General features: G+C 29.0%; 2 protein-coding genes across 2 annotated transcripts; one reads left to right on the forward strand and one right to left on the reverse strand.

The window, feature by feature from the left end:
• The first annotated feature begins 4,208 nt into the window (after nt 1-4,208).
• On the forward strand, nt 4,209-8,501 carry LOC107940949 (D-glycerate 3-kinase, chloroplastic). The gene is made up of 12 exons (XM_016874414.2): nt 4,209-4,489; nt 5,838-6,223; nt 6,561-6,640; nt 6,754-6,805; nt 6,885-6,926; nt 7,030-7,108; nt 7,191-7,222; nt 7,294-7,362; nt 7,528-7,602; nt 7,709-7,825; nt 8,012-8,062; nt 8,153-8,501. Exons 1-12 carry the CDS (start codon nt 4,312-4,314, stop codon nt 8,294-8,296), a joined length of 1,305 nt encoding a protein of 434 aa, XP_016729903.2. The 5' UTR covers nt 4,209-4,311; the 3' UTR covers nt 8,297-8,501.
• Nucleotides 8,502-11,906: 3,405 nt separating this feature from the next.
• LOC121229349 (auxin-responsive protein IAA16) lies at nt 11,907-13,181 on the reverse strand. The gene is made up of 4 exons (XM_041113439.1): nt 12,838-13,181; nt 12,546-12,727; nt 12,334-12,442; nt 11,907-12,239 (listed from the first exon to the last, which is right to left on the reverse strand). The coding sequence occupies exons 1-4, from the start codon at nt 13,071-13,073 to the stop codon at nt 12,140-12,142; spliced, it is 627 nt and encodes a 208-aa protein (XP_040969373.1). The 5' UTR covers nt 13,074-13,181; the 3' UTR covers nt 11,907-12,139.
• Nucleotides 13,182-24,241: the final 11,060 nt, after the last annotated feature.

Below are 24,241 nucleotides of genomic sequence, written 5' to 3' on the forward strand. Positions count from 1 at the left end.
GATAGATTTCTTTCTTTTTTTTTTTCTGGGTTTTTATTGCTGTTGGAATCTCCACGAAGTACGTACTATTATTATAATAATTTATTGCCTATTTGTTAACCGCATATAGGATAAAATGGAACCTGACTTTATAAAAATAAATTAAGCTTATTATTCGGATTAAATTATTTCAAAGTAACATGACCAAAAATATTTATCATCCTAAGAAACGTTTCCAATTGAGATTCCTTTTTACGTGCAAATGAGTCGGCGGCATTATTCGCTAATCTAAACTACTCCTATGCTTAACTTTCCTGTGATTACACATTTTATTTGTCTCTAAAAAATTCATATCTTTTCACATTAAATTTAATAATGTTCCTCTATAAATACTATTCTCCAACACTAATTCAAGAGACAATAAAGCATGAGCAAAGCGAAAAATAATTATAATTTGACGGATATTTATATAAAGTTTAAATTAACATTTGAAAAAGTAAAATTTATTAATTTATTATTTGTACCGATTATTTAAGTTTTTTTTACTAAATTATTATTTAAATGTTATTTTGTGTTAATTTACTAAATTAAATTAAAAATATTATCAAATATTTTTTACCAAATAATATTTAGATACTATTTTTATATTAATTTATCAAATTAATCTAAAAATATTATCAATTTTGATATAAAAAAATTATAAACCATGTAAAAGAAATCAAGCTACAAAACTTTAGAAAACTTCGGGGGCAAACACAAATTGTTATGTTTTTTAAATTTAATTATAATATTAAAATTAAAAATTTTAAAGGACTAAAATAAATATTTTAAAATTTAGGGGAGCGGGCCTACCAGCTCCTTTAATTCACCTTTGGATAAAAGAGAATGAGAAACCAACTACTCCATTATTGTCTTTGATAACTCCTCAATCCACGAATTCTTAGAGGCTTTCCATGCTATTGTGAGAACATCAAAGACACTTGTTTCTTTAATTATTTGATGGCTTCACAACAGTATGGATTAAGATATGTATACAAGTGGTTGTGGAGAGTGATAAATTAACATTGAAAATATATCGAACAAAACATATTAGATGTATATAAAGTATTAGGAAATTGTGTGTGAGAGATTAGTTGATTCAATTCCAATATACTTTATGTGAAATTAATTTTACTATAGATTTTATGACTAATCCTTTTAGTTAAATTTGATCCTAGAGTAGGCATGTTTGGGAAACTTCCATTTAGAAGGAGAAGTAGACTTTTGAAGATATATTAAGCCTAATTTATTTTTAGTGTTTATGTTTCTCCTTCACCCTCTCCCCTCTAAATGGTAAAATATTTACGACACATAAGACTTCTATTTATACTATAAATTAAAAGGCTATATTGATTAGATGACTGTTCAAATTGTTCAAAGACAACATCTATGAATCTTCTAGTAATTGTATAAAAAACTCAATCAAATTGCAAATAATCTTTCGTTTATTTTTTCTTAATCAAAATTGTGAATAAAAAATAATGTTAACTATTTAAATTATCCAAATTTTACATTTTAAATCTGAACCAAATTATTTAACTTGAATATGAGACTTGAATTATTTATTTAAGTTTTTATAAGAAATTATCTATTTAAATTGACTAGAAATTTCTAATATTTGATAATTAATGGGTTTTTAAAATGATGAGATTAGTCAAACGTGATTACATTATAATTCATAGAAATTAATAAAATCTAGAAAACATTTTAAAGAATGTTTTTCTTTCTTTTAATTATGAGAGTTGAGCGAATAATCTTTTAATCCAATGAAAAAAATATTATGTTGTTGGTATAATAATTTAAATTCGATCTTAAGTAACCTTATTCCCCTCCTCGATTAGAAAAAGAAAGAAAGAAAGAATGGAAATGGTTGTTTATTGTATAGAATAGGTTTAAAGTGGGAGATAACTGAGAAAAATAGGTTAGGAATTTTCTTGGTTTGGGTACCGAATATATTTAATTTGAGATTTAAAATGAAGTTTTTGTAAAAGTTTGACAATTTTTTTATATTATATTTTAGGATTGCATTTTAGTTCTTTTATTTAAAAAAAATTAGCTCCTATTTTACGTGTGAATAAAATAACTCTTTCGCTAAAATTTGGTGTTTATATATAAGGTATAATAACAAATTTAGTCTTCAACCATTACATTTATTCAATTTGACCTCTACCCTTTTATTATAAGTAAATTAGATTTTTTTTGAAACTAATAAGGCTTAATGGTTAAATAGGCCTTAGTAATAAATTAAAAAAATCAATTAAACTTTTTTAAAATTTAAAATTATTAAAAAATAAGCAAAATTTATAAAACAAAAAGATATAAATTTTTATTAAACAATAAAAATAAAGTCCCATTAAAATCTAATCGTTATAAGATTAAAAAAATTTGACCCCTACTCTTTTATTTGGTCAACATTGTTATTTTTTAATAAAATTTTTATTAATTTTTATAAATTTTGTTTATAAATTTCTTAATTTTTATAATAATTTTTAAATTTTAAAAGGGCTTAACTGAATTCTTTTTAAAAAATTTGTTACTAAATTTTTTTTACCTTTTAGCCTTATTAATTTAAAAAAATTTAATTTATTTCCAATAAAAGAGCAGGGGTCAAATTAAATAAGTGTGTAAATGTTATTTTACTCATTTATCTAATCTATAAAGATTAATTTATTTATTTTTCATAATAATAAAAAACTAAAACGGGATCCGAGGGTTTTGTGGTAATTTTTACCATGAATTCAGATAATTTTTGCTGGATTTTGTGGGATATATTAAAAGATGCTCTACCACTCAATTTTATTGGGTTATATAGTAAAAAAAGGAAAAAAATGTAAAAACCGATGTCTCTTAAAAAATTATTTCGGAAATAATATTAAAAAACTTTTGTCCCTAATATAAAAATTCGATGTGTAATTTTATATCTGCCGGACAACCAGAATTTAATAATTAAAAAGAAAAACTTCGCTAATATTTTATTTTTATGGTTAATATGCTTTCCCATTTTCTTTTGTCCTTCTCTGTCAGAAAGTGACTCACTCGACCGATTCAAGCAATACGAGATGTGGACAACATTTGAGCCAAGAATTTCTTGGTTGGAGCTAAGACCAGAAAAAAAGTTGGTATCTTGTTATTTTCTTACCCATTACTTTTTGCAGGTTTTAATTAAAAATAACCCAAATTATATATAACCTCAATGTTATATATCCATTTTAATTTAGTATATTTTTACACATTAAAACTTTAATTTTAATTTAATTTTCACATTATAAGAATTTCTTATTTCTCCAAGAAATTTATTTTATTTTTGATCTAGATAGAAATAATTTAAAATTATTTGTTTATTTTTTAATCTAATAAAATATTATGTCAGTAATTTCCATATAATTTAATATATACAAATACACAAAATTAAATTTGATGTATGAATTACGAATTATATAAAGTTAATAATAATTTTGATATTTACGCTTAAATAAAATAATAAATTAGAAAAATATTTCCTTTTAGATTCAACTAATCAATCAAAATTGTGTTAAAAAAATCAAACCAATCAATGAGAATTGAATGGTGCTTATTGTTCAAGCTTGATTTAATTATGAATCAATAAGTGATTTTTTATAATAAAAATTGGACAAATTTTCTTTAAGCCATTAATAATTAAGATCAAGAACATTAAACTTTTATACGAAGCAAAAGTAGTCATAATATCATTCGCAAATCTGTATTTTTCTTCAAAGTCTAGCAAATATAAAATCTATGGATCGGTACAAAGTCTTGTAAAATAGGGTGGAGAAGCCTAACTTTAACAAATATACATAATATTCCTATAAACAAATTTCCTTCGAACTTGATTGCCTCATTTAATGTCAAGTATTAATATTTCTACATTTTGTATTCAAGATTAAAATATAGTTTAATTTATCATATTTTTTATTTTCTTCTTTTTATATAAGTGTAATATCGCGATTTTTAATAAATATTTTTTAATATAATATTTAAAATTATCAATATTCTTTTATATCAATAATAATACTAATACTAATTGAATTAAGACTTAATCGATTTTAATATATTGTTTAAACATTAAATCACTATTTTAACTTTAGTGAATAAATTTTTTAATTAATTTATTTATTATGGTCACATATCTTGGATCCCCAACTTTTTATTCAAAAGTTATTGTATGGTATTATTATATATAAAGAGAAAAGCGTTAGCTGGAACCTAGGACGCCAGCCCAAGCCATCCATTATCCTTGATTGCTGCACCTAAGAGAGAGAGAGAGAGAGAGAGATGGCGGCTTTCACTACGCATACGCCATGCCAAGCCACCCCCTTGCATCCTAATATTAAAATTTCAACTCAAAATGCGAATACCAAAACAGTTCATAAAGCTGCGTCTTCTTTGCATCATTATCCTTCTATTTCTTCTCTCTTTTCACAAACCAAATCAACTCTTTTCTCTAATTCAGGTCTTTCTCTCTCTCCCCCTTTCTTTTCTTTTCTATTTATCCATGTTTATCTTTGCTTTAGTCGCAGTAATTTCTTTTTCTATGTTTTATTTGTCAATGGGTATTCAAAAAATTTGGTATTCATAATTTAATCTTCCTATGTTTGTTTAATGATGGCTTCTGGGAAATGTGAGTATAAAAGGTTGAGTAAATTTTCTAGAAATCCAATCTACTGAGATTATATTATTAGTGGGAATTTTATCTACTTGTATGCCCAAATTGCTAAGCAAACTATATCTGTCACTCTAATCTTTGATTGCTTATCTGAAATGTTTTCGTGGTTGATATTTTGTCCTTGACCGATATTGAAGTCTTTACAACTTAGTATCAGAAAATTTCAGCATAGAGGAGTAAAAAAGAAAAGGTTGTTCTTAACTTTGGATCCAAAATAAGCCACGGTAATATGAAATATCAAATAATATTCTCTTTTCACCGTGTTATTATTTTTGTTTGGGAATGACTTTCATTGGAAGTTAAAATATTGACTGGAGCCTTATAGGGCCATCAGAAATTTAGCAACTCCAGTTGCTTTTTTTTTTCTTTCTCTTTTACCCTTGATGCTATTTTTCTTTCTTATTTTTTTTATTCAACCTCAAATCTTTCTTTCATTGTTTCGTCAACACTTTTTAATTATTTTTACTTTTATTGGACGTTTCTTTTTTTCATTACAAATTTTATTATTTTAATATCTTATTAAACTTTTTTATTTAATGTTTTCTTTCTTTTATTGGCATTATTATTTCAATACAATAAAATTTCCTCAAAAAATAATCATATAATAAAATTATTGTTTGACATAGATATAATCTTAGTAAAATATAATTTATTTATTAGTTTCATAAATATCGAATAAAATATAATTTTCGTTTATATATTTTTGTTTCAATAATAATTTCTTTAATTATAATTCCCCTTTTCATTATAATTCATATCACCGTAAATCACTATAATTGAAATATTTCACTATTATTTTTAAATTCACCACTACAGTTTCATTGGAGACGATCTTACTACCCATTAAAAGGTAGCTCGTAGAAACCAAAATTGAGAAAATATTATGTTAGGTACCACAAATTTTTTTTTATGTGTTTTGGAGTTGTCTAATTGAAGTCAGTTTTTAGCTTTAGTTTTAGCATTTTTAATGGATTTTGATATAAAGTAAGGTTATTTTGGTTTCTTTCTCAAGTTACTTCCTGCTCTTGTTTCAAAATGAAAAATAATTACTTCTTGTTTTACTCTTTGAGACCATCTCAGTTTAGCTCATAGTTTATCTCCATTCCTTTTGTGAATTCTTCCTGACTTCCTGCAGGCAGTGGCAGCTCATGGTTGCAACATAATCCCTTGCATCGTGATGCGAGCAGTGGTGTTGGATCGAGGCAGGGTCCAATATATTCAGTTTCTCGCACGAAACCTGCAGAAGTTGCCTCCGTAGAGGACCTCTTCGAGTTCATATGCTCTGGTCCTCTTGTCGACAAAATGGGACTGACCCAGGAAAAGGTGGCAGAGTCTATTGACAAGTGGTTGTTTTATGGCTCGAAGCTTTGTCGATTGTTTCAGCTGGATGAACTTTACCTTACTACTCCTCAGAAAGCAAGGTTTTATCACTACTACATACCAGTCTTTGTGTGGTGTGAAGACCAGATATCACGGCATGCGTCCAAATTTAAAGACGGAGAAGAGATACCTCCGTTAGTGGTATGGATATAATTTTTGTGTTTGTTGGTGTTCTCATTCTTTGTGCACATTTCAGTAGTGTTTTCTATTGGGTTTTGCTACCCTAAGGGCACTCTTTAAGGTTATATATATATATAGTAATATCTTCACCCAATGCATTGAAAATGTAGATAAAATTGTCAACCACTGCATCAATACAATGTTAGTACTACATATAACTAGTACATTAATGAACCTTAAAACAGTGCTGGGGCAGTGTTAGCAAAAAAGCCCTGTTACATTTCATTCCATTAGGATAGTGAAAGGGCAGTGCAGGTGGCATACTTGACCGGTTCTTTTAATCTTGTGGAAATGGCAGATTGGTTTCAGTGCACCACAGGGTTGTGGGAAGACCACACTTGTATTTGCTCTTGATTATCTTTTCAGGATCACTGGCAGGTAGCTTGAAGGGCATTGGAATTTAATAAGTAGAAGTAATTCGTATCTGGTTTAGCAACGTAAATCGAGCAAGTGGAAACAAATGAAATTACTAACATCCACCATAATCTCAGGAACTCTGCAACATTATCTATAGATGATTTCTATTTGACAGCAGAAGGTCAGGTACTACTAATAATAATTTTTCCTAAAAATGTTTTACATTTTCTCATCATTTTCTGACACAGTGTGCCATTGATAATAGGCCGAATTGAGAGAACAGAACCCAGGAAATACTCTTTTAGAGGTGAGGTGACTAATGATTTCTTCATTGTATTTGCTTTTCAGACTTAATGGGGGAGCAATTGTTTTGTTACTCACAGAAGAATAAAATGGTTTTCTTATTTCAGTTGCGAGGAAATGCTGGGAGCCATGATCTTCCATTCTCCGTTGAAACCCTGACAGCTCTGACCAAGTTGACTAAAGAAGGTAGTGTTCAACACTCATCTTTCCATGTTACGGTTCATCATTTGTTCATCTCTTTGGTGGTGACTTGGTTTGAGTTAAACAGGCATGAAGATGAAGCTTCCTCGATATGATAAAGTAAGCACAATATTACCATTTTTACTGGCCGTTTCATTCCAATTACGTACCAATAACATTGTTGTTTACAGTCTGCATATGGTGGGAGAGGTGACAGAGCTGATTCTTCGACATGGCCAGAAGTTGAGGGACCACTAACGGTAAGAGAATGTTGAGCTAGAGGTGGGGAATGGTGGGTACAGTTTGGTTGAAAGAGTAACGTGATTCATTATGTGAATGTATTGAAAATGATTTCCATAACATGATTATGCTAGTATGAATTAGGCAAGATGTTCATTTCGTTGGCCTTCTTTAAATTCAATCAGGTTGTTCTGTATGAAGGCTGGATGCTCGGCTTCAAACCCCTTGCGAATGAAGTTGTTAAAGCTGTTGATCCACAGGTCAAGTGCGCTTTCGGTGTTGCTGCTACGGATTTAGTATTTATTTATGTTTTCTGAAACCAAACTGATTTTGGAGATGAAGCTGATGGTGTGATTGATGTTACAGCTGGAAAGAGTGAACAAAAACCTAGAAGCATATTATGATGCATGGGACAAGTTCATTAAGGCATGGATTGTGATCAAAATTCAGGACCCAAGTTGTGTGTACCAGTGGCGTCTGCAGGTTGGTTCTTATATTGAACTACTCTTATGAGTCACATTCCCTATAGGCTATATAGCTATGTTACTCAGACCACATATGGACACGAATGCTTTAAGAAAAAGGATGAGTTAGTTGGGACAAACCTCCTTTTAAGTGGTAGAAGCATAGATTTTTCTAACAGTATTGGTTGAAAATGATTTTGGGCAGGCTGAGACAGCCATGAGGCAGGCAGGAAAACCTGGAATGTCAGATGAGGAGGTGCATATACATATTTACATTCACCAAAGTTTATATATATATATGTTCCCTTTTGATATCTAATTCAAAAACTGTGGGGGATATTGACAGGTGAAAGATTTTGTTTCACGTTACCTACCTGCTTATAAAGCTTACCTTCCAACCCTGTATTCTGAAGGACCAAATGGATCACATCCAAACCATCTCCTACTCATTGAAATCGATGAAGCCAGAAATCCCATCTTAGGGATCTAAATCATTTGTTGTTGTTGATGAATATCAGTTTCGGATCCAATTTTGATTTCTTGGATGTGTCGTGTCGTTTAACTACTTGTAAACTAATTATGTCATGATCCACCCATGTGTTTGCAATGAATTTGAGATTTGTAAATGAGAAATGTTTGAACTCTATGCCCTTGACAGTCTAATATATACAGAACGGCCCACTGCTTGAAATCAAGCTGTCATTGGTATGAATGAATATATATTTTAATATGCTTTTGGGTGGCTGAAAATGCGTCGCACAGTCGCTCTACTTCACTTGAATATTTGAAGAGAAGAGCTCATCGCAAATAATAAAAACAACAACCAAACTTTATAATTCTTGAAGCCAACTATAGAACCCTTCTTCAATTGATTGATTGTGGGTTCCAACATCTGTCAACCTCCTGCGTCCCTTTCGTTCTAGTTTTAGTGCTAGTCTTAAATGAATGAATATTCGTGGGCCAAAAAGAAAAACCAGACAAGGTACTATATTGGGCCAGCCCTTAGTTCGTCATTCACGAATGGGTTGGGATTAGGGTATTCAAAAGCTATTGAATTTTGAGCCAACCTTAAAACTTTTCTAAAGTGAAATTGTTTTAATTTTGAGCTAAGCTTCAAATTTTCAATTTTAAAATCAAGCGACAAAGTTTCCAGTTTAATTGATACTAAAAAAAAAAAGTTAATGATGCATAGTTAAATAAAAATATAAATAATTATAGAAAGAATAAAATAAAATGCATGATTAATATGGAGAATTATACAAGAATCCGTATTACACCTTCTAATCATATATATGTTTGGTTTTTTACTTGATAAATAAAAGAGCAATCGTGCACGACTGCAGGCTATAGATTTTTCCTCTTTGGGGCAAAGCTTGAGATCCCTCATTATTCATTATATTGAAATTTTCCTGCTTTATATTAGTGTAAATATGATTTATATTTATTTAATTTGATTCTTTATATTTTATGCTTATTTAAATTTGTTATATTAGTTGTTTGAATATGTATATAGAAAAACAACAGTTTCGATGAGCATAATACAAATATTGAGTTAATTTGAAATTTTATTGCACCAAGAGTGTAATAATATATATTACATAAATACCAAAGATCCAACATGCATCTAAAAGATTTTAAATGTCTCAACCAAGTTATTTATCTTAAAGTTGTAGTTTAAGCTATTTAGTTTAAATTTTATATAAATTATTTAAATATATAAATACCTTTATTATAAATTTTCGTATTTCCTTTTAAATTATTTTTTTAATTAATTTATGAAACTAACTTAATCCAAAAAATTATAAATAATATAGATAGTAGGGGAAATTAATTAGTCTTATTATATTCAATCTCTCCCCATTTACATCTTGTAATTAAGAAATAAATTATATTAACAAGTCCTTAAGCTTATTATATGAATTAATTTGTGTATCTATTTTTTGAGGTAATAATTAGGTCTAATTGTACGTCTAACTCCCTTGAACCAACAAAATTAATAGCTCAATATGCAATTGATAGTCTAATAAAAACATATCCAAGAAAAATTCGAAAACAGATTCACATTTTTTTTAATTAGTGATGAGTTGCATGGTAAAAATGAGCTCTTAATAATTTTAAAATTTTAAGTTTGAGTTTTCTCTTAGTTAGAAATGTAGGGTTTTTTATATTTATTCTAATTGAGTTTAGTTAAAGGTTAGAATTAAGCATTTAATTATATTACTTTATTTTAAGTGAAATTATTGATATAATTGTAATTTTAAAAAAAATAATGATTAATTTTTCATTTCTCTAGGGAATCTGAGCAAATAACAAGGTGGCACTAAGGGTCCAACAAAGGCTACTCGAAAGGAAAATGGTTCAAAATGGTTCTAATTTTTTTGTCCCAGTACTAGGCTTTTAAGGTTCAGCTTGATACCTACAATTTATTTTGGGCCAATTATACATTTAAATTTCACTTTTTGGTTCAAATTGATAAATAAATTTGCCTTTTTTATTTAAATTAACACTTAATTATTTGAACTATAAAATTAAATTTAAGTATTTAATTGGACCAAAAAAACCTCTTAAATATCAATTTAAATATTAAAATTAAATTTAGTTATCGAAATATATATTTATGTTGATGAGATTGAACGAAATGAATGGATATTATTAGTCTAAATCAAAAGTCTCGTTGATTAAAAAAATAAATTAAAATTTTAATTTATTACTAAAATAGTGCGGAAAACGATTTTTGTTTTCTTTTTGATAGAACAGTAAACGAAATTAACTATCTTAGAAGCAACGACGGACGTGACTGCTTGTAGCACAAAGGGGACAGGTTTTTTTTTTTTTTTAAAGTAAAGATAGTAAATAATAGCCTTAAAGTTCTAACTATCGTTACATGAGAATTTCTCATTTTGTCCTTTTAAAGGAGTTATTTAACACAAAACATAGAATACTCAATAATTTTCAGTTCATAATCATGACTGGAACACGATTTAGCAATACAATCGGCTACATTATTTGCTTCTCTAAAAACATGTTGGACTTTGACAATCCAATATCATCTGCATTCTTCTTTTATTCTTTGAACCAATGACACCAATAATGTTACCTTTTAAGTTATTTTGTTATCACATTCAATTATCACATTGGAATAACCTCTTAGAATAATGATTTTTTTTTTTAAGAAAGGTGTGAGAGCTTGCCTCACTATTGCTAAATTTATTCTCTAAACAAAAAATATTGTTTGATCACATTCAGCACTAAACAATATTCAACTATTCAAAAAACAGAAAATTCGGAAACTCGAAAGGACTGGCTAACTTCATAGAAATTATTTATTGTGTTAATGCGAATATCTACATTAATATTTAAGTATTGAATTGACTTAGTGTCACAAGTTAATTAGGCATCAATTCGATTAAGAAAATTACAAAAAAACCCCTTTGTAATCAAAATAATTTATTTTATTTAATGATTTTTTTATTAAAAATAAAAATAAAAAACTTACATGGATGTGCAACTTAGATAAATAAAACATTATTATTATCATTAAACTAAACTAAAGCTTTTGTTAATATAATATTTATCTTTTAATTTTATTATTTTCATCAATTGTATATTTTTATTTTAAATCTGTAATTTCTACATATAATAGAATTTTTAGTATTAATTATATTTCTTAATTTATGAAACATTTTTTAAGTTAAATATTATCGTTAACTTTTATACTTCACATCTAAATAAATCATTAATTTTTAAATGGTGTCATTTTAAGTTATTAAATAATTAAATATACAAATAAAAAGGTTAATTTATTTAGGTACAATACAAGTATATGAAAACCTGTCTAGAAAAAGGAAATAATTGATTAATTGTGACCGGGAGGTGTTATTGGGGAATCTTTCTTTTTTTGGGTAGTAAATTGAGGGGATTTTTTTAATAATCTATGAATTTCTGTGATTGAAGTTCATTAAAAGGGCATAGACAATCATGGTAATAAATGAATTTTGGTTTGAAACATTTCATGATCAGAGTCATCAGTTTCCAAAGTTTTGATGATTAAGTTTGAAATTAATCCTTTTATTTAGAAAAATGAAAACAAAGGAGACAACTGAAAAAGGAAGAAGAGATGATTAACTTTAAGTAATGTGGAGAAAAAAGCCCACAACATCAATGCACTACAATTACAGCTTATTTATTTTATGTTTCTTGCAATTTGGCAGTCTATATCTTAGTCAAAAACCCTGCCCGTCAGGTAAAAATAGTTCAAACAAAGCAAAAAGCCTCTGTACAATTCTTTATGATTTCTTTCTTGGATGCTTGAATTAAAAAGGCTTCTTTTTCTTTAATTTGTGCTTGAATATTTGGGAGCCGTCTTTAGACCTAATCCTACTGCCTCTGAACTTTTCATTAACCTTAAGCGTTTGCAAGATTCAACAAACATTCTGGAAAAAGAAATAAGAATAAAAAATTAGTAAAAAAAAAAAAACACTTGAGGAAGAGCAAATGAATAAGTTTAGGGCAATTTTAAGAACTTACTGCCATGGAACATCTCCCACCAACATCCAATCTCCGTCCTTATCTTCATATGTAGGCATATACTCAATTCCATTCACTTGGTCTATTTTCTTCTCGTTCAAATAGTTTCCTGTAAAAGAAATCATCAATTTACTGACCAAATTTTATATTTTACCATTAAAAGGGAAAACTAAGGAGGAAAAAGAAAGACAAATGATATAATTGGTACTTACTTATGGTGAAACATGAAAACATGTCTTCAAGGGAGGTTAACAGCTGCTGATAACTATTGTATATCTCGAGATCAACTTTCCTTAAATATGGAGCACCGTCCACCGCCACTTTTACATATTTGCAACTCTTCTTTCCTCTCTTTGCAAAGCCTCTCACCGGCGGCCAACCCACCACTTGTGTCCTATAACATTTTTACAATCAAAGCATTAAAATAAGCACTAAACTAACTATTACCAACCACTGAGATTCAGTCTAGAAAAAAAAAAAAAAACATGATGATATATGACTTACTTTGAAACGGGAGACTTGGCAGCTTCTTGGAGGGAGTGACCCAGCTTAACCTCTTGATTGTTGTCACCCAACTTAAGATCAACGGTTTCCGAAAATCCACGTTTACTGCCCAACTTAGCTCCACCGTCCGATGTTACTCTAGGCTCTCCAGGTAACCCTAAAGTCAGCTCGGTAGCCTCAAAATTCAAGCCGCCGGCATCAGTTTCCAGCAACCTTTTCCCGTTCTCCGATGACATTTTCTAATTTCCTCAAAAAAAAAGTTTCTCAAAACAGGCTGCTATACGAGAAAGCAGAAAAAAGAAGATGGTTTTTGCACTAAATTATTGGACCAACACATTCGGCTTGCTTTGGCCCTTCGGGGTTTATATAAATAATAATAACTACGTAAAAGGAGGCGAAGAATCTGACAGGCAAAACCATTCACAAGAAGACACGTGTTCTTAAAACAGCGGTTGTGATTTGTCCATGTATGAAGGTGACAGGAATTATATGACGGGAAGCGTGTGGGTGTTTGTGTTGTGTGTGATTTTGAGTGCTTTAAAGTCTGGGAGGTTGCCGGTCGGGCGCGACCCCTTCACTTTCAGTCAGAGAGTACTACTTTTTTCTTTCAGTGTTGCTGTTAGGACAATGAAGAGATATGCTATGATTGTGTGAATCCCGCGGTTTCATCATAAATCATAATATTATATTTCTGATATTTTAAATTTATAATATCATTCTGCTTGCCGATTTTCTCTTTTCTTTTTTTCTTTTTGAATACCTCAAAATTGTATTAGTGAAATTAGATAAAAATATCGATTTTAAATAAAATTTAAGGATATAGGTTTTTTTTTCAAATATAAAGAAATAGGCCAATTTAGGTATAAGTGACAAAAATGCACTCTTTAAAAAACGTTTTATTTTGACTGAAAGCATATCTAATAGGGTGTATTTTTCTCTCCTCTCTCGCTACATCAACAAAAATGCTATATTAAAAAAGGTGTTATTAATTTGAAATAAAATAGTTGTTTGATTAAATTTGAAAGAAAAATAAAAAAAAATAGTTATTAGATTGGAATTTGAAAAAATTAAGAAAATTTTAATAACTTTTTTAAATGACTCGTGGGATAAAATTTACAATTCATCTTTTCTTTTCCATGACTAATTTTTTAGGTCATAAGAATATTCAAGAATTTTGGGGAAGAAAAACTTTTCAAAAAAAACACTTCTATCAATAAGTTTTTTTTTTTTGCGAGTTATGTCCAATTTTTTTCAACATTTTGAAAAATATTTCATATATGATGATAGAGTTTTCCTACAAAATAAAGATTGAAATAAAGATGTTTTCACAATTAAATTTCGAGTAGAAGATTAACATATTGAGGAGAAGATTGTTGATGTTAAAAGTTTGAAGTTGGAAAATTAACCTAACAAAGTAAATTAGTTCAAGTAAATTTGGTGACATTGTTTGAATTTGGTTAATAAGTATTTATTTTTTGTATAATGTTTTTGTTTTAATTTTTTATTAAACATATGAAACATGTTTTTTTTCCCAAAGATGAGTAAACAAATTAGAGTCGTTATTTATTACGACGGTCAAATTTGTGACATAGAAATTGGGGTCATTTTTGTATCAGCCCAACCTATAGAATTGACTTTCAACCGGAGCATCAAATTAAACAAGCTTCTATAAATAATTAAAAGGAAAGTTTTAAATTTAAGCAAGAGGAGAATTTCGAGTTTAAAATATACATATCTAATGTCAATGAACCCTATAAAATATGATACATTTGAGCCGAAAGGCGACACGGATGTCAAGTTAATGCTTGATACGTGTTGTTCAACTAGAAACGTTATACTAGAGTTATATGCTCAGTTTTTTCAATGTAAAGGAAGGTAGTTCGAGTTCGACAATAATTCCAGTTAATTTGTTTCAAGAACATGAAGTAAAAAGTCCAATCGCACAGTTGTGCAGTGGTTTCAAGAAAATATGTTGGACAAATAAAAGACAGACACATTTGGTGCAAGAAAATAAGGAAGATATGTCTGGAAATAAAACAATAGCGATATTTATGATGGTAGCGTGTCACTTGCGTCCAAATGAAATATTTCGGGTTACGGAGTTTCATAAACTAGACGAAGGTATCACCAGAGGATCGTATCGTGTATACCTGAAACAAAGGACTTAGAACTGTGGGAGATTTCAAACATTTCGTTTTTCATGCACACACATACAACTGCTACACGTGTCTTGACACATCTAATTGATTTTCTAACCATTGGGATCCATGGACTCATATTTATTTTTTAAATTTTAAATTTTTTTTGCAAGGTGTGTTTTTGCCTACATGACCCCAGTTTTGAAAAAAAAATGGTCCATTTCCCTAATTTCCATTTAAAACTAACAATTTTCCCTAATGTTCCCATTATACTTCCCAAATGAATTTGATAAACAAATCTTTACTAATTTCGCTTAAATATTATTTAATTATTGGAATTTTTATTGAATTCAGTTAAATTTATGTTACGCCATGTTTGGTTGGGGGGAATGGAATAACATTCTCCTCTTATTCATTGAGTGGTAAACCATTCCTTTGCTCGATTGAACGTAATACTCATTCAATGGAATGGCTATTACTTCCCTATTATTTGTTCTCCAGTAATAGCTATTCTTTGGTGATACCTAGAGGTGTTCATGGGCCGGGCTGGGCTGGGTTCGGGTCGGGCTCACCTAAAAAATGTAACACCCCTCGCCCGTATCCCTCACCGGAACAGGGTTCGAGGTGTTACCCGACTTAAACTCAGTCAATCACACAAAAACCGTGCTGAAAAATTTCAATCAATTTAAAACTTTTCTTTTCACATGCAATCTATCCCATATATGAGCTTACGAGGTCCAAAACATTAAAACCCTATACATGCCATAGACTCGAAATATTAGGATTTACTTACACCGATAACATGAGCTCGACAGTGTGATAATATCTCTGGCGAACTCTAACCCGAGCAGGTAACTGAAGTCAACAATCTATAAAACAGAGAAATGTAACAACGGAGTAAGCTTTCATAAGCTTAGTAAGTCTTAAGCAATGCAAACAAATAAATGCAATTATACTTCGATTATTTAATTTCTTAAGAGGCCAAATTCTAGGGATATTGCCATCTGGCCGAATATACACAAGCACATAATGCACGTTCAACATTCTTATCACACTTAATCTGAATTCATATAACATATTTTTATCAAATACCCTCACATCCTTTCACACCCTGACCAGGTGTATCATGATCATAGGTATAGTTTTAACATTTATTCACGTACGTATCACATTACTCCCTTATGATTCACTTCAAATCAAACTCACATATGAGTACATACTGCGTACCTGGCCCACTTTACGTATTAAATGTATTCATTTGACAATCTAGCATGAGGTACCTTAGTCATAGGCTTTTCTCAAATCACCGGCATTTCGCCTGCTAGGCTCGAGGACCAATATCATTTCACCGGCTTTATAGCCTGCTAGGCTCGAAAGCCCGAATAGTATCTTACCGACATTATAGTCTGCTAAGCTCAAAAGCCCGAATAATCAAATCAACAAGTTCCATATAACATATTCATATCAATTGAGTACTAACATCATTCGAACGTATATATAATTATACATCTCAAACACTTTTCTTTCATCTCATTTTCACACTTAACATTTGATAGCTTATGCATAACATTTCACTCACATTCATTTTAAACTTATCATTCGATTATAAAAGCACATTGCATATTTACCAACATGTTATACTTGCCATTAGGCCATATAAGCATGATACAATACACTATCATTTCATCTTTAACATTCGGCTAAACCCTTATCTTACAAGGAACACCGAATTCACATAACATATCATTTCACCGGCATTACGCCTGCTAGGCACGAAGGCCCGAATACACATCATCGGCACGAAGCTTGCTAGGCACGAAAGCCCAAATACACATCATTGGCACGATGCCTGCTAGGCACGAAGGCCCGAATACACATCACCAGCACGAAGCTTGCTAGGCACGAAGGCCCGAATATAATACCAGCACTAGGCCTGCGGGATTTATCCCGGATATAATACCAGCACGAAGCCTGCGGGATTTAACCCGGATATTTTACCAGCACGAAGCCTACGGGTCTTTAAGCTCGGATACACATCAAATATCATACATATTTAATTATATATTAACACATCTCATTCAACATATCACATTTCCATTTCACCATTCAAACTTAACCCATAATGACCATTTGACTATAAGTCATATGCATAAATTATTTATCGCGCAACTTAGTTCAAGTAGAACCAAACGGTCACGATTCATCTAATATGTACATATTGCTCACTGATTCGCACACAACCTTTCAAATTAGCAATTATAAGATGGTTCCGCACATAGCTCATCCTTATCAATAATTTACGATGGTTTTACCCTTACTCACATATATGTCATAGGCATTTTTACCTATGCTTCTCAATTCACATTTATGATTCAATTCCAATCGATTTAACATGCCTAAGTACATATCGCACACCTGAATAGTTTACTTTACGGAACGAATCCACATATCGTATTAGCCCATAGTCTTATAGCACCACACTTTTAATGGTTTACCTCATCGAAGTTCACATTTAATCACTTTAGTGTCAAGCCATATTCGGCTATCACAAAGGACTAATAATAATAATTTTATACACATCATGGTTTCCTTTAGGTATTTAATAATCACAAATCGTGATATCTCCACCAGCACATATACGGCATAGTTTATTCATTGTAACACTCATTTAGTGCATCAAATTTCCAAATCCAATTCAACTTAAGCATAATAGCCATAATCGGCTTATAGCCTTAAATCATTACATATTCGGCACATTAACTAAATAAAATTTACATTCCCTTTACCATATTAATTTAACTCTTGGGCATATAAAAAGGAATCAAGCTTAAACACTTAAGAACTTACCTCGAATGTTGCCGAATGATTACAATGGCTATTCGATTACTTTCTCTTTTCTCTTATCCGAATTTGCCCCTCTATGCTCTTGAGCTTAAAATTTAAAGATTTTAAACTAGTCATTATTCGACTATTCAAGCATCACTTTCAAAATATAATATATATATATTCAACTTTCACACCTACTGATCATAGTAAGCTTATAAGAAATCAATAAGCAACTCATTAACAAATTTTTGTCAATGTTTACCACATAATCATAATTTCACTGCAAGCTGTCTTTCTGAACAACAGTCACTAAATCATTTATAACTGGAGCTATGAAACTCCAAATCAAATTCCGTTAATTTTCTCTAAAAATAGACCCATATATCTTTTACCCATAAAATTTTTAGGATTTTTGGTTTCGCCAATCAATACCAGATTTTTCTTAAAGTTTCCCTTATTTCACTGTTTGACTAATCTGACCACTTTTAACTACGAATAAAATTTCTCATTGTACAAAATTCAAAATATGTTCTCGTTTATTTCATTTGAAACTAGACTAATTAAGGAGTCTAAGCATATAAACTTCATCTTATAACCATTTTTTTACAATTTATAATGATTTTATAAAAACAGAACAGAGGATCTAGAAGTTATTCTGACCCTGTCCCACATCACTTCAAATATCTCATCATCGGAAATTATTTTGCTTACACGGTTTCTTTTATAAGAAACTAGACTCATTAAGCTTTAATTACATAATTTATTCAGCTTCTAACTCATCTCCCACAATTTATGGTGATTTTCCAAAATCACATTACTGCTGCTGTCCCAAGCAGATTTATTACCAATTCACTCTTTCACACATACCTTGCATGCATGTTATTTAAACATGCATATCACAAATCAATCATCACATACCTATAACTTCACTTAAGCATAATCTTCCTTTCATCATTTTAAAGCACAACATTACTCAATATTATCCAAGTTCACATTCGGCCATAATACACACATGTTAGCCGATTTTTCCCCTTAGCATCTAAGGCACATGCATGCTCATTTGCTTAGCTCAACTTCATCTATTCTCCATTTTTCATCAAAAGAACATGAAACAACAACCATTTCTCTCATTTCCATTCATGATCGAATGCTTACAACACAACCAAATATCAAAAACATGCTTCATGGGTTAAGGTAGAAACAAGAAAAATCCATGAACATCAAAATAGAAGCAAAGCACCATGAACTTACCTTGGATTTTCTTCCCCAAGTGACTGAACATTCAAGAGCTCTTTTCCTCTCATTTCTCTTCCATTTTCGGCTACCATAAACAAGGATGGACAAAACTTTTCCTTCACTTCCTTTTGTTACTCTTATTGTTCTAATTACCCAACAATTTATGACACAAAATGGCATATAATATTTGTGCCATACTCATGCCATAATTTCAATAAAAAAAATTTGCACATGTAGTCTACCACCAACATGATGGCCGACCACTACATGTAAAATGGAAGGTTTGACATGCAAATCCTCCTATTTTACACTACAAATTATTTGGCCACTACAATTTGGCCTATAGTATTTTCAGAAATTTTCACATAGGTCCTATTTCATAATTTTACTCTCAAATGACAAAATCAAAGCATGAAATTTTCACACATGCACTTTCACATATAATAAACACAGAATATAACATTTAATTATTTTTGTGACTCGGTTTTGTGATCCCGAAACCACTTTCCGACTAGGGCCAAATTAGGGTTGTCACAAAAAATCATGCCCATTTATTGGGCTCGGGCCGGGCCGGGACCAAAAAATGGGCCTAAAATTTTGCCCAAGCCCGACCCAGATAAAAATACTAAAACCCGGTCCCGGCCCAGCCCGTTCGTATTAAATTTTTATATTATTTTTAAATATATATAATACATCAAAAATACTAAAAATATCAAAATAAATATTTCCCAACAAATTGAAAATAAATTTTGAAAAATATATAGACTTAAACAACAATAAGATAAATGCAACTTAACAAGCAAATGCTTCCAAAATAATAAAAAAATTAACAAATGCCTTTAAAATAATAAGAAAATTAACAATAAAATAAATTTTATACAATATCCAAACAATAACAACAAAATAATAGCAACATAATAGTAAAATGGTAGCAAAATATAGAGAAAACAACAAGAAAATAACATTAAAAAAATATGCAGGTTTTTTTTGTCCGGAGGCCCGGCCTATTTTTTAAACGGGCCTTATTTTTTTGTCCAAGCCCATTTTTCGGGCCTATATTTTTGTCCAAACCCTCCCACATTTCGGGCGGGCCTTCGGGCTGGACCGGGTAGCCCGGCCCATGCACACCTCTAGTGATACCAAAGGATGACTATTCCATGCAACATTGAATAAAAGAACAAGATTAATTTTCAGATTAGTCCTTTAAAACTTGGACTCAGAAAATATAAAAAAATTGAAACAATTTAATATAGAATATTTTATTTCAAAATACAATTTAAAATATTTTATTTATTAAAATATATGTTAAGAATGTTATTAAATTTTATTTAATAGTAATTATATTAAAATATAATTAAATTATTTATTATTAAATTATATTTAATAATATTCTTATTAAAATTTAGTAACAACAATAATAATAATCTACCCAAAAAAAATTATGCTAAGAGTACTCTGGTCAGTTCAACTTTTTTCTTTATGTTATTAAAATATCTATTTCATTTAACCAAATATAATAATACTTTACAGTTTCATTCTATTACATTCAACCAAACAATTAAATTACTGATTACAGTTCTATTCTATTATAGCCCTATTCAATTACAGCAAACCAAATGTGTCGTTATAGTTAAATGTTTGATTAAATTAACCTCAAGAATTAACCGAACATACAAACCAATTCAGTTAAGAAATGATTAAATTTTTAATTGAAAATAATAAAATTTATGAAATTTATTATTATTTTATATAATAACATAAAAATCAATTTAAATTCAAAATAAAATAAAATTTAAACATGATACAAACAATATTCTCAAAACCTAAACTTTATTAATTCAACGAAAATTTCATTTGATTTTTGGTTTAATACATCATTTAATAGCCGTAGTTGACACCTTTTCTCTAATGTGTTTTTTTTTTGTTCTAACACAAACAATTGTATTTGTTAAATTTTGACATTGTGATACATCAAGGTAATTGTGTTTTAAATTTCTAGAAATCAATTAGGGAAATATTTGAAAAGGAGGAGGAATTTCTTTTACAAATATATTGTAAGTCAAATTGACAGTTTCAGATTTTTTTTTCTTTGGATATGGAGAATCATAGAGGTGGTTTAATGGAGTAAAAAATGGTATCATAAACTTTTGAATAAAATTTGATTTTTTAGACAACAATGTTTTCAATTATATATCAATAGTCTATTACCTTTTTAAGGTTATGGCCAAGAGAGAAGTTAACAAATGTAAAAATATAATTTTTAAAGGATTAAATTAAAATTTTATTATTTTTAAAGAGATTAAAGTATAATTTTATTTTTATTAATTTAAAATTTTAAAAATTTTAAAAATATTAATATAAAATTTTTTATTTTAGAGGGTCGGACCTATCAACTCCTAAATTCTCCCAAAATGGTTGGCGAAATTACTAACTTTATTCTGGGAAAAAGGGCATTTTCAGTTTTCTTCTTTAAGCTGTACACGATTGTTTATTTTCTTTGAATGATTTCATATGTTATTAACCAATAACTTTTTTAATATTAAACACCATAAATTTTCTATTTTCCAGTCTAAATTAAAATAAACCAAACAAGTAAAAATAGTTGAAACAAATTGGAACATAGCATTAACATGGAAACCAAAGTTGGAATTAAATTTCTAAAATCTCATAATAGTATGGGGCCCACGGAGAAGATGCATGTGATAGATACTAAATAGAGGTAAAGGCATAGAATCAAAAAGCATGAAATTGATGGGACCCACATGTTTGGGGTTCTTGGAGTAAAAGTCAACTTTACGTGATAGAAGACCATCTCCTCTTTGGGTCCCATGCTTCCATGTGAACATGTTTCTTTGTCGGTAATTCAACCCCTCCTTTGCTTTGTTTTTTATTCTAAAACCCTTTTTTTTAAAAATATATTCTCTCATATTATCTTGTCTTAATTCTTTTTTTTTATAAATTATTTAAAATTTTAATTAAAGTAATATTGTTTAAGTTGGAAAACAATTTAGATTCCAATTAATTTTGGATATAAATTACTGATTGTCCTTTTACATCCATTAATTGATCTGTCAAATTAAAAATATGCTTAAATATAAAATATGCTATGAATTAAATAATAAAATAATAAATTCAACTATTGCAGAAAACTCAATTAAATGAAATTTATTTGATTGAATATGTTGTAGTAATTGGGGTATCAAACGAGCCTTAACTACTATTTTTTTTAATGCTATTGCCTTTAACCTAATCAAATTACATCATGAGTATAGCTTTCCGTTTTGAATATTTGGAGGTTTTTTTCCAAGTGGTAACACTTCAAAATTCATTCACTCAAAATGCCAGTGATTATGACTTTATTTAGATAAATAATTGTTTTTTAAATTAAATTATTTTAATTTTATAAATTAAAAAATTATATTAAAAATAAATAATATAAAAACTCAAGATGAATATCGTTAAATTTGTACAAATTTATAAATATTTTTAATAAATTTAAAAAATCTATTGTATGTACTGGTTTGATTTATTTATTTTTCCTTCATTTATTATATGTACTGGTTTGATTTTATAATTCATTAGACATGTAGTTATACTTATTAAAAGAATTTAAATCTCTATTTATTACTATAATTTCTCGGTTATTAAAAGTTTATTTTAAAATAGTAAAAAAAAACTTAGAAAATTAATTATTTTAATGTTTAAACGAGAAATAATAGGGAAAAGAATTAAGATATTTTTTGAAAAAAATAATTATTGTAAAATATATCAAGAATAAAGAGGGTGAATATGAAACATAAAACGTGAGTTTCACCACATGAATGATTTTACCAGATCCTTGATCCACAGGTTCATGCCCGTCGTTTCATCGTCGGGATACGCGAGTCACATTGCCTTTCCCAGTAAATCATTTTCACCATAATCCTAACATTTTACAAACAAAAAATAGATTAACTAATAATGGTTCGATTTTAGTTAAAAACTCTCGTAATACAACTTGACGTCCACAAATTTCCTTCTTCTTCTTTATTTTTTTAGGAAAAATTTAAATTGTTAGCGACCATGAATCTTAACATTAAATTTTGGGAGTTCAATTAAAACTTTTAAAAATTTTAAGGGTTTTAGTGGAAATTATTTAAAATTTTGATAAATCTAATTAAAATTATAAAATTTTTTAAATGTTTTATGAATATTTTTAAAAGATATTGAAGAGTATAATTAAATTTCTTAAAAAATTTCAAAGGCTTAACAATAATTTTCAATTATTTAGGAGGGCCTAATTAAAAGTTTTAGAAATAAATTAAAGATATAATTATAATTTTCAAAATTTTAAAAATTAAGAATTTTTGTAAGTCCTAATTAAGGTCCTCCACTAATTATCTGTACAAGCTGCTATACATGAAACTATTTTCATATGAAAGTCAAGATAGAAAATAACTATTTGATTTTAAAAATCAAATTTAATTATAAAATATATCTTTTGACACATATGGATATATAAGAAAAACTAAGATTGTTAGAGAAATTTTGCGCTTAACATTTTATAAAAATGTAATAAAATTTTAGAAGTATACAATCATATTATTATTTTAAGTTTATATTTGTTATCGTGATGAAAATAAAATAAAATTACGACAGTAAATATATTTATTAAAAATTAATGTTATAAGTTTATTTTCTCTCTTAACCCAAAATTCTTTTATTGCATTCAATCAAAATTTTAAATTAAAATAGATATAAACTGAATATCTTTATTGTTGTTTTTAAAAAAAAAAATTATACTATATTATATAATAATTAGATACGGTGTCCATTATTTTAAAGAGAAAAGGAGGATGAGAGAAGGATTGAATGGATGCAGAAAGTGCAATTATTTGACCATAAATCTTCACTTTATACTAAATAATGTCCCGTCTTTCAAAAGATCACACACTCCATCTTATTAGTAGACAAGAAGAGGTATATGATCATTTTAAAAATTCCCAAATAATCTTAAAGCCGGTTTTGGAAAAGCAAAGAGATGAAACAAAATCAACAAAATGACTTGAAATAGGGGATTGGTTCCTCCCTTCTAGCCTTTCAACATTCCCCATTGCCTACTAATTTGTCAATAATATCTTTCCCTTCAAACAAATCCAATGAAACTTGGATTCATTATCCAACACAATATAATATAATATTGCACTTCAAAACAATACACATGT

Source organism: Gossypium hirsutum, chromosome A05 (genome assembly GCF_007990345.1).
Source record: "Gossypium hirsutum isolate 1008001.06 chromosome A05, Gossypium_hirsutum_v2.1, whole genome shotgun sequence".
In the NCBI taxonomy this organism is placed as follows: domain Eukaryota; kingdom Viridiplantae; phylum Streptophyta; class Magnoliopsida; order Malvales; family Malvaceae; genus Gossypium; species Gossypium hirsutum.

What these genes read in the sequence shown, in the direction of transcription:
- LOC107940949 (XM_016874414.2), top strand. Translation starts at nt 4,312, where the DNA reads ATGGCGGCTTTCACTACGCATACGCCATGCCAAGCCACCCCCTTGCAT. An exon ending in AACTCTTTTCTCTAATTCAG is followed by an intron (nt 4,490 to 5,837) that starts GTCTTTCTCTCT and finishes GACTTCCTGCAG; the next exon opens with GCAGTGGCAGCTCATGGTTG. An exon ending in CAGGAAATACTCTTTTAGAG is followed by an intron (nt 6,927 to 7,029) that starts GTGAGGTGACTA and finishes TTCTTATTTCAG; the next exon opens with TTGCGAGGAAATGCTGGGAG.
- LOC121229349 (XM_041113439.1), bottom strand. Translation starts at nt 13,073, where the DNA reads ATGTCATCGGAGAACGGGAAAAGGTTGCTGGAAACTGATGCCGGCGGC. An exon ending in GCCAAGTCTCCCGTTTCAAA is followed by an intron (nt 12,728 to 12,837) that starts GTAAGTCATATA and finishes AAAATGTTATAG; the next exon opens with GACACAAGTGGTGGGTTGGC. An exon ending in GTTTTCATGTTTCACCATAA is followed by an intron (nt 12,443 to 12,545) that starts GTAAGTACCAAT and finishes TTTCTTTTACAG; the next exon opens with GAAACTATTTGAACGAGAAG.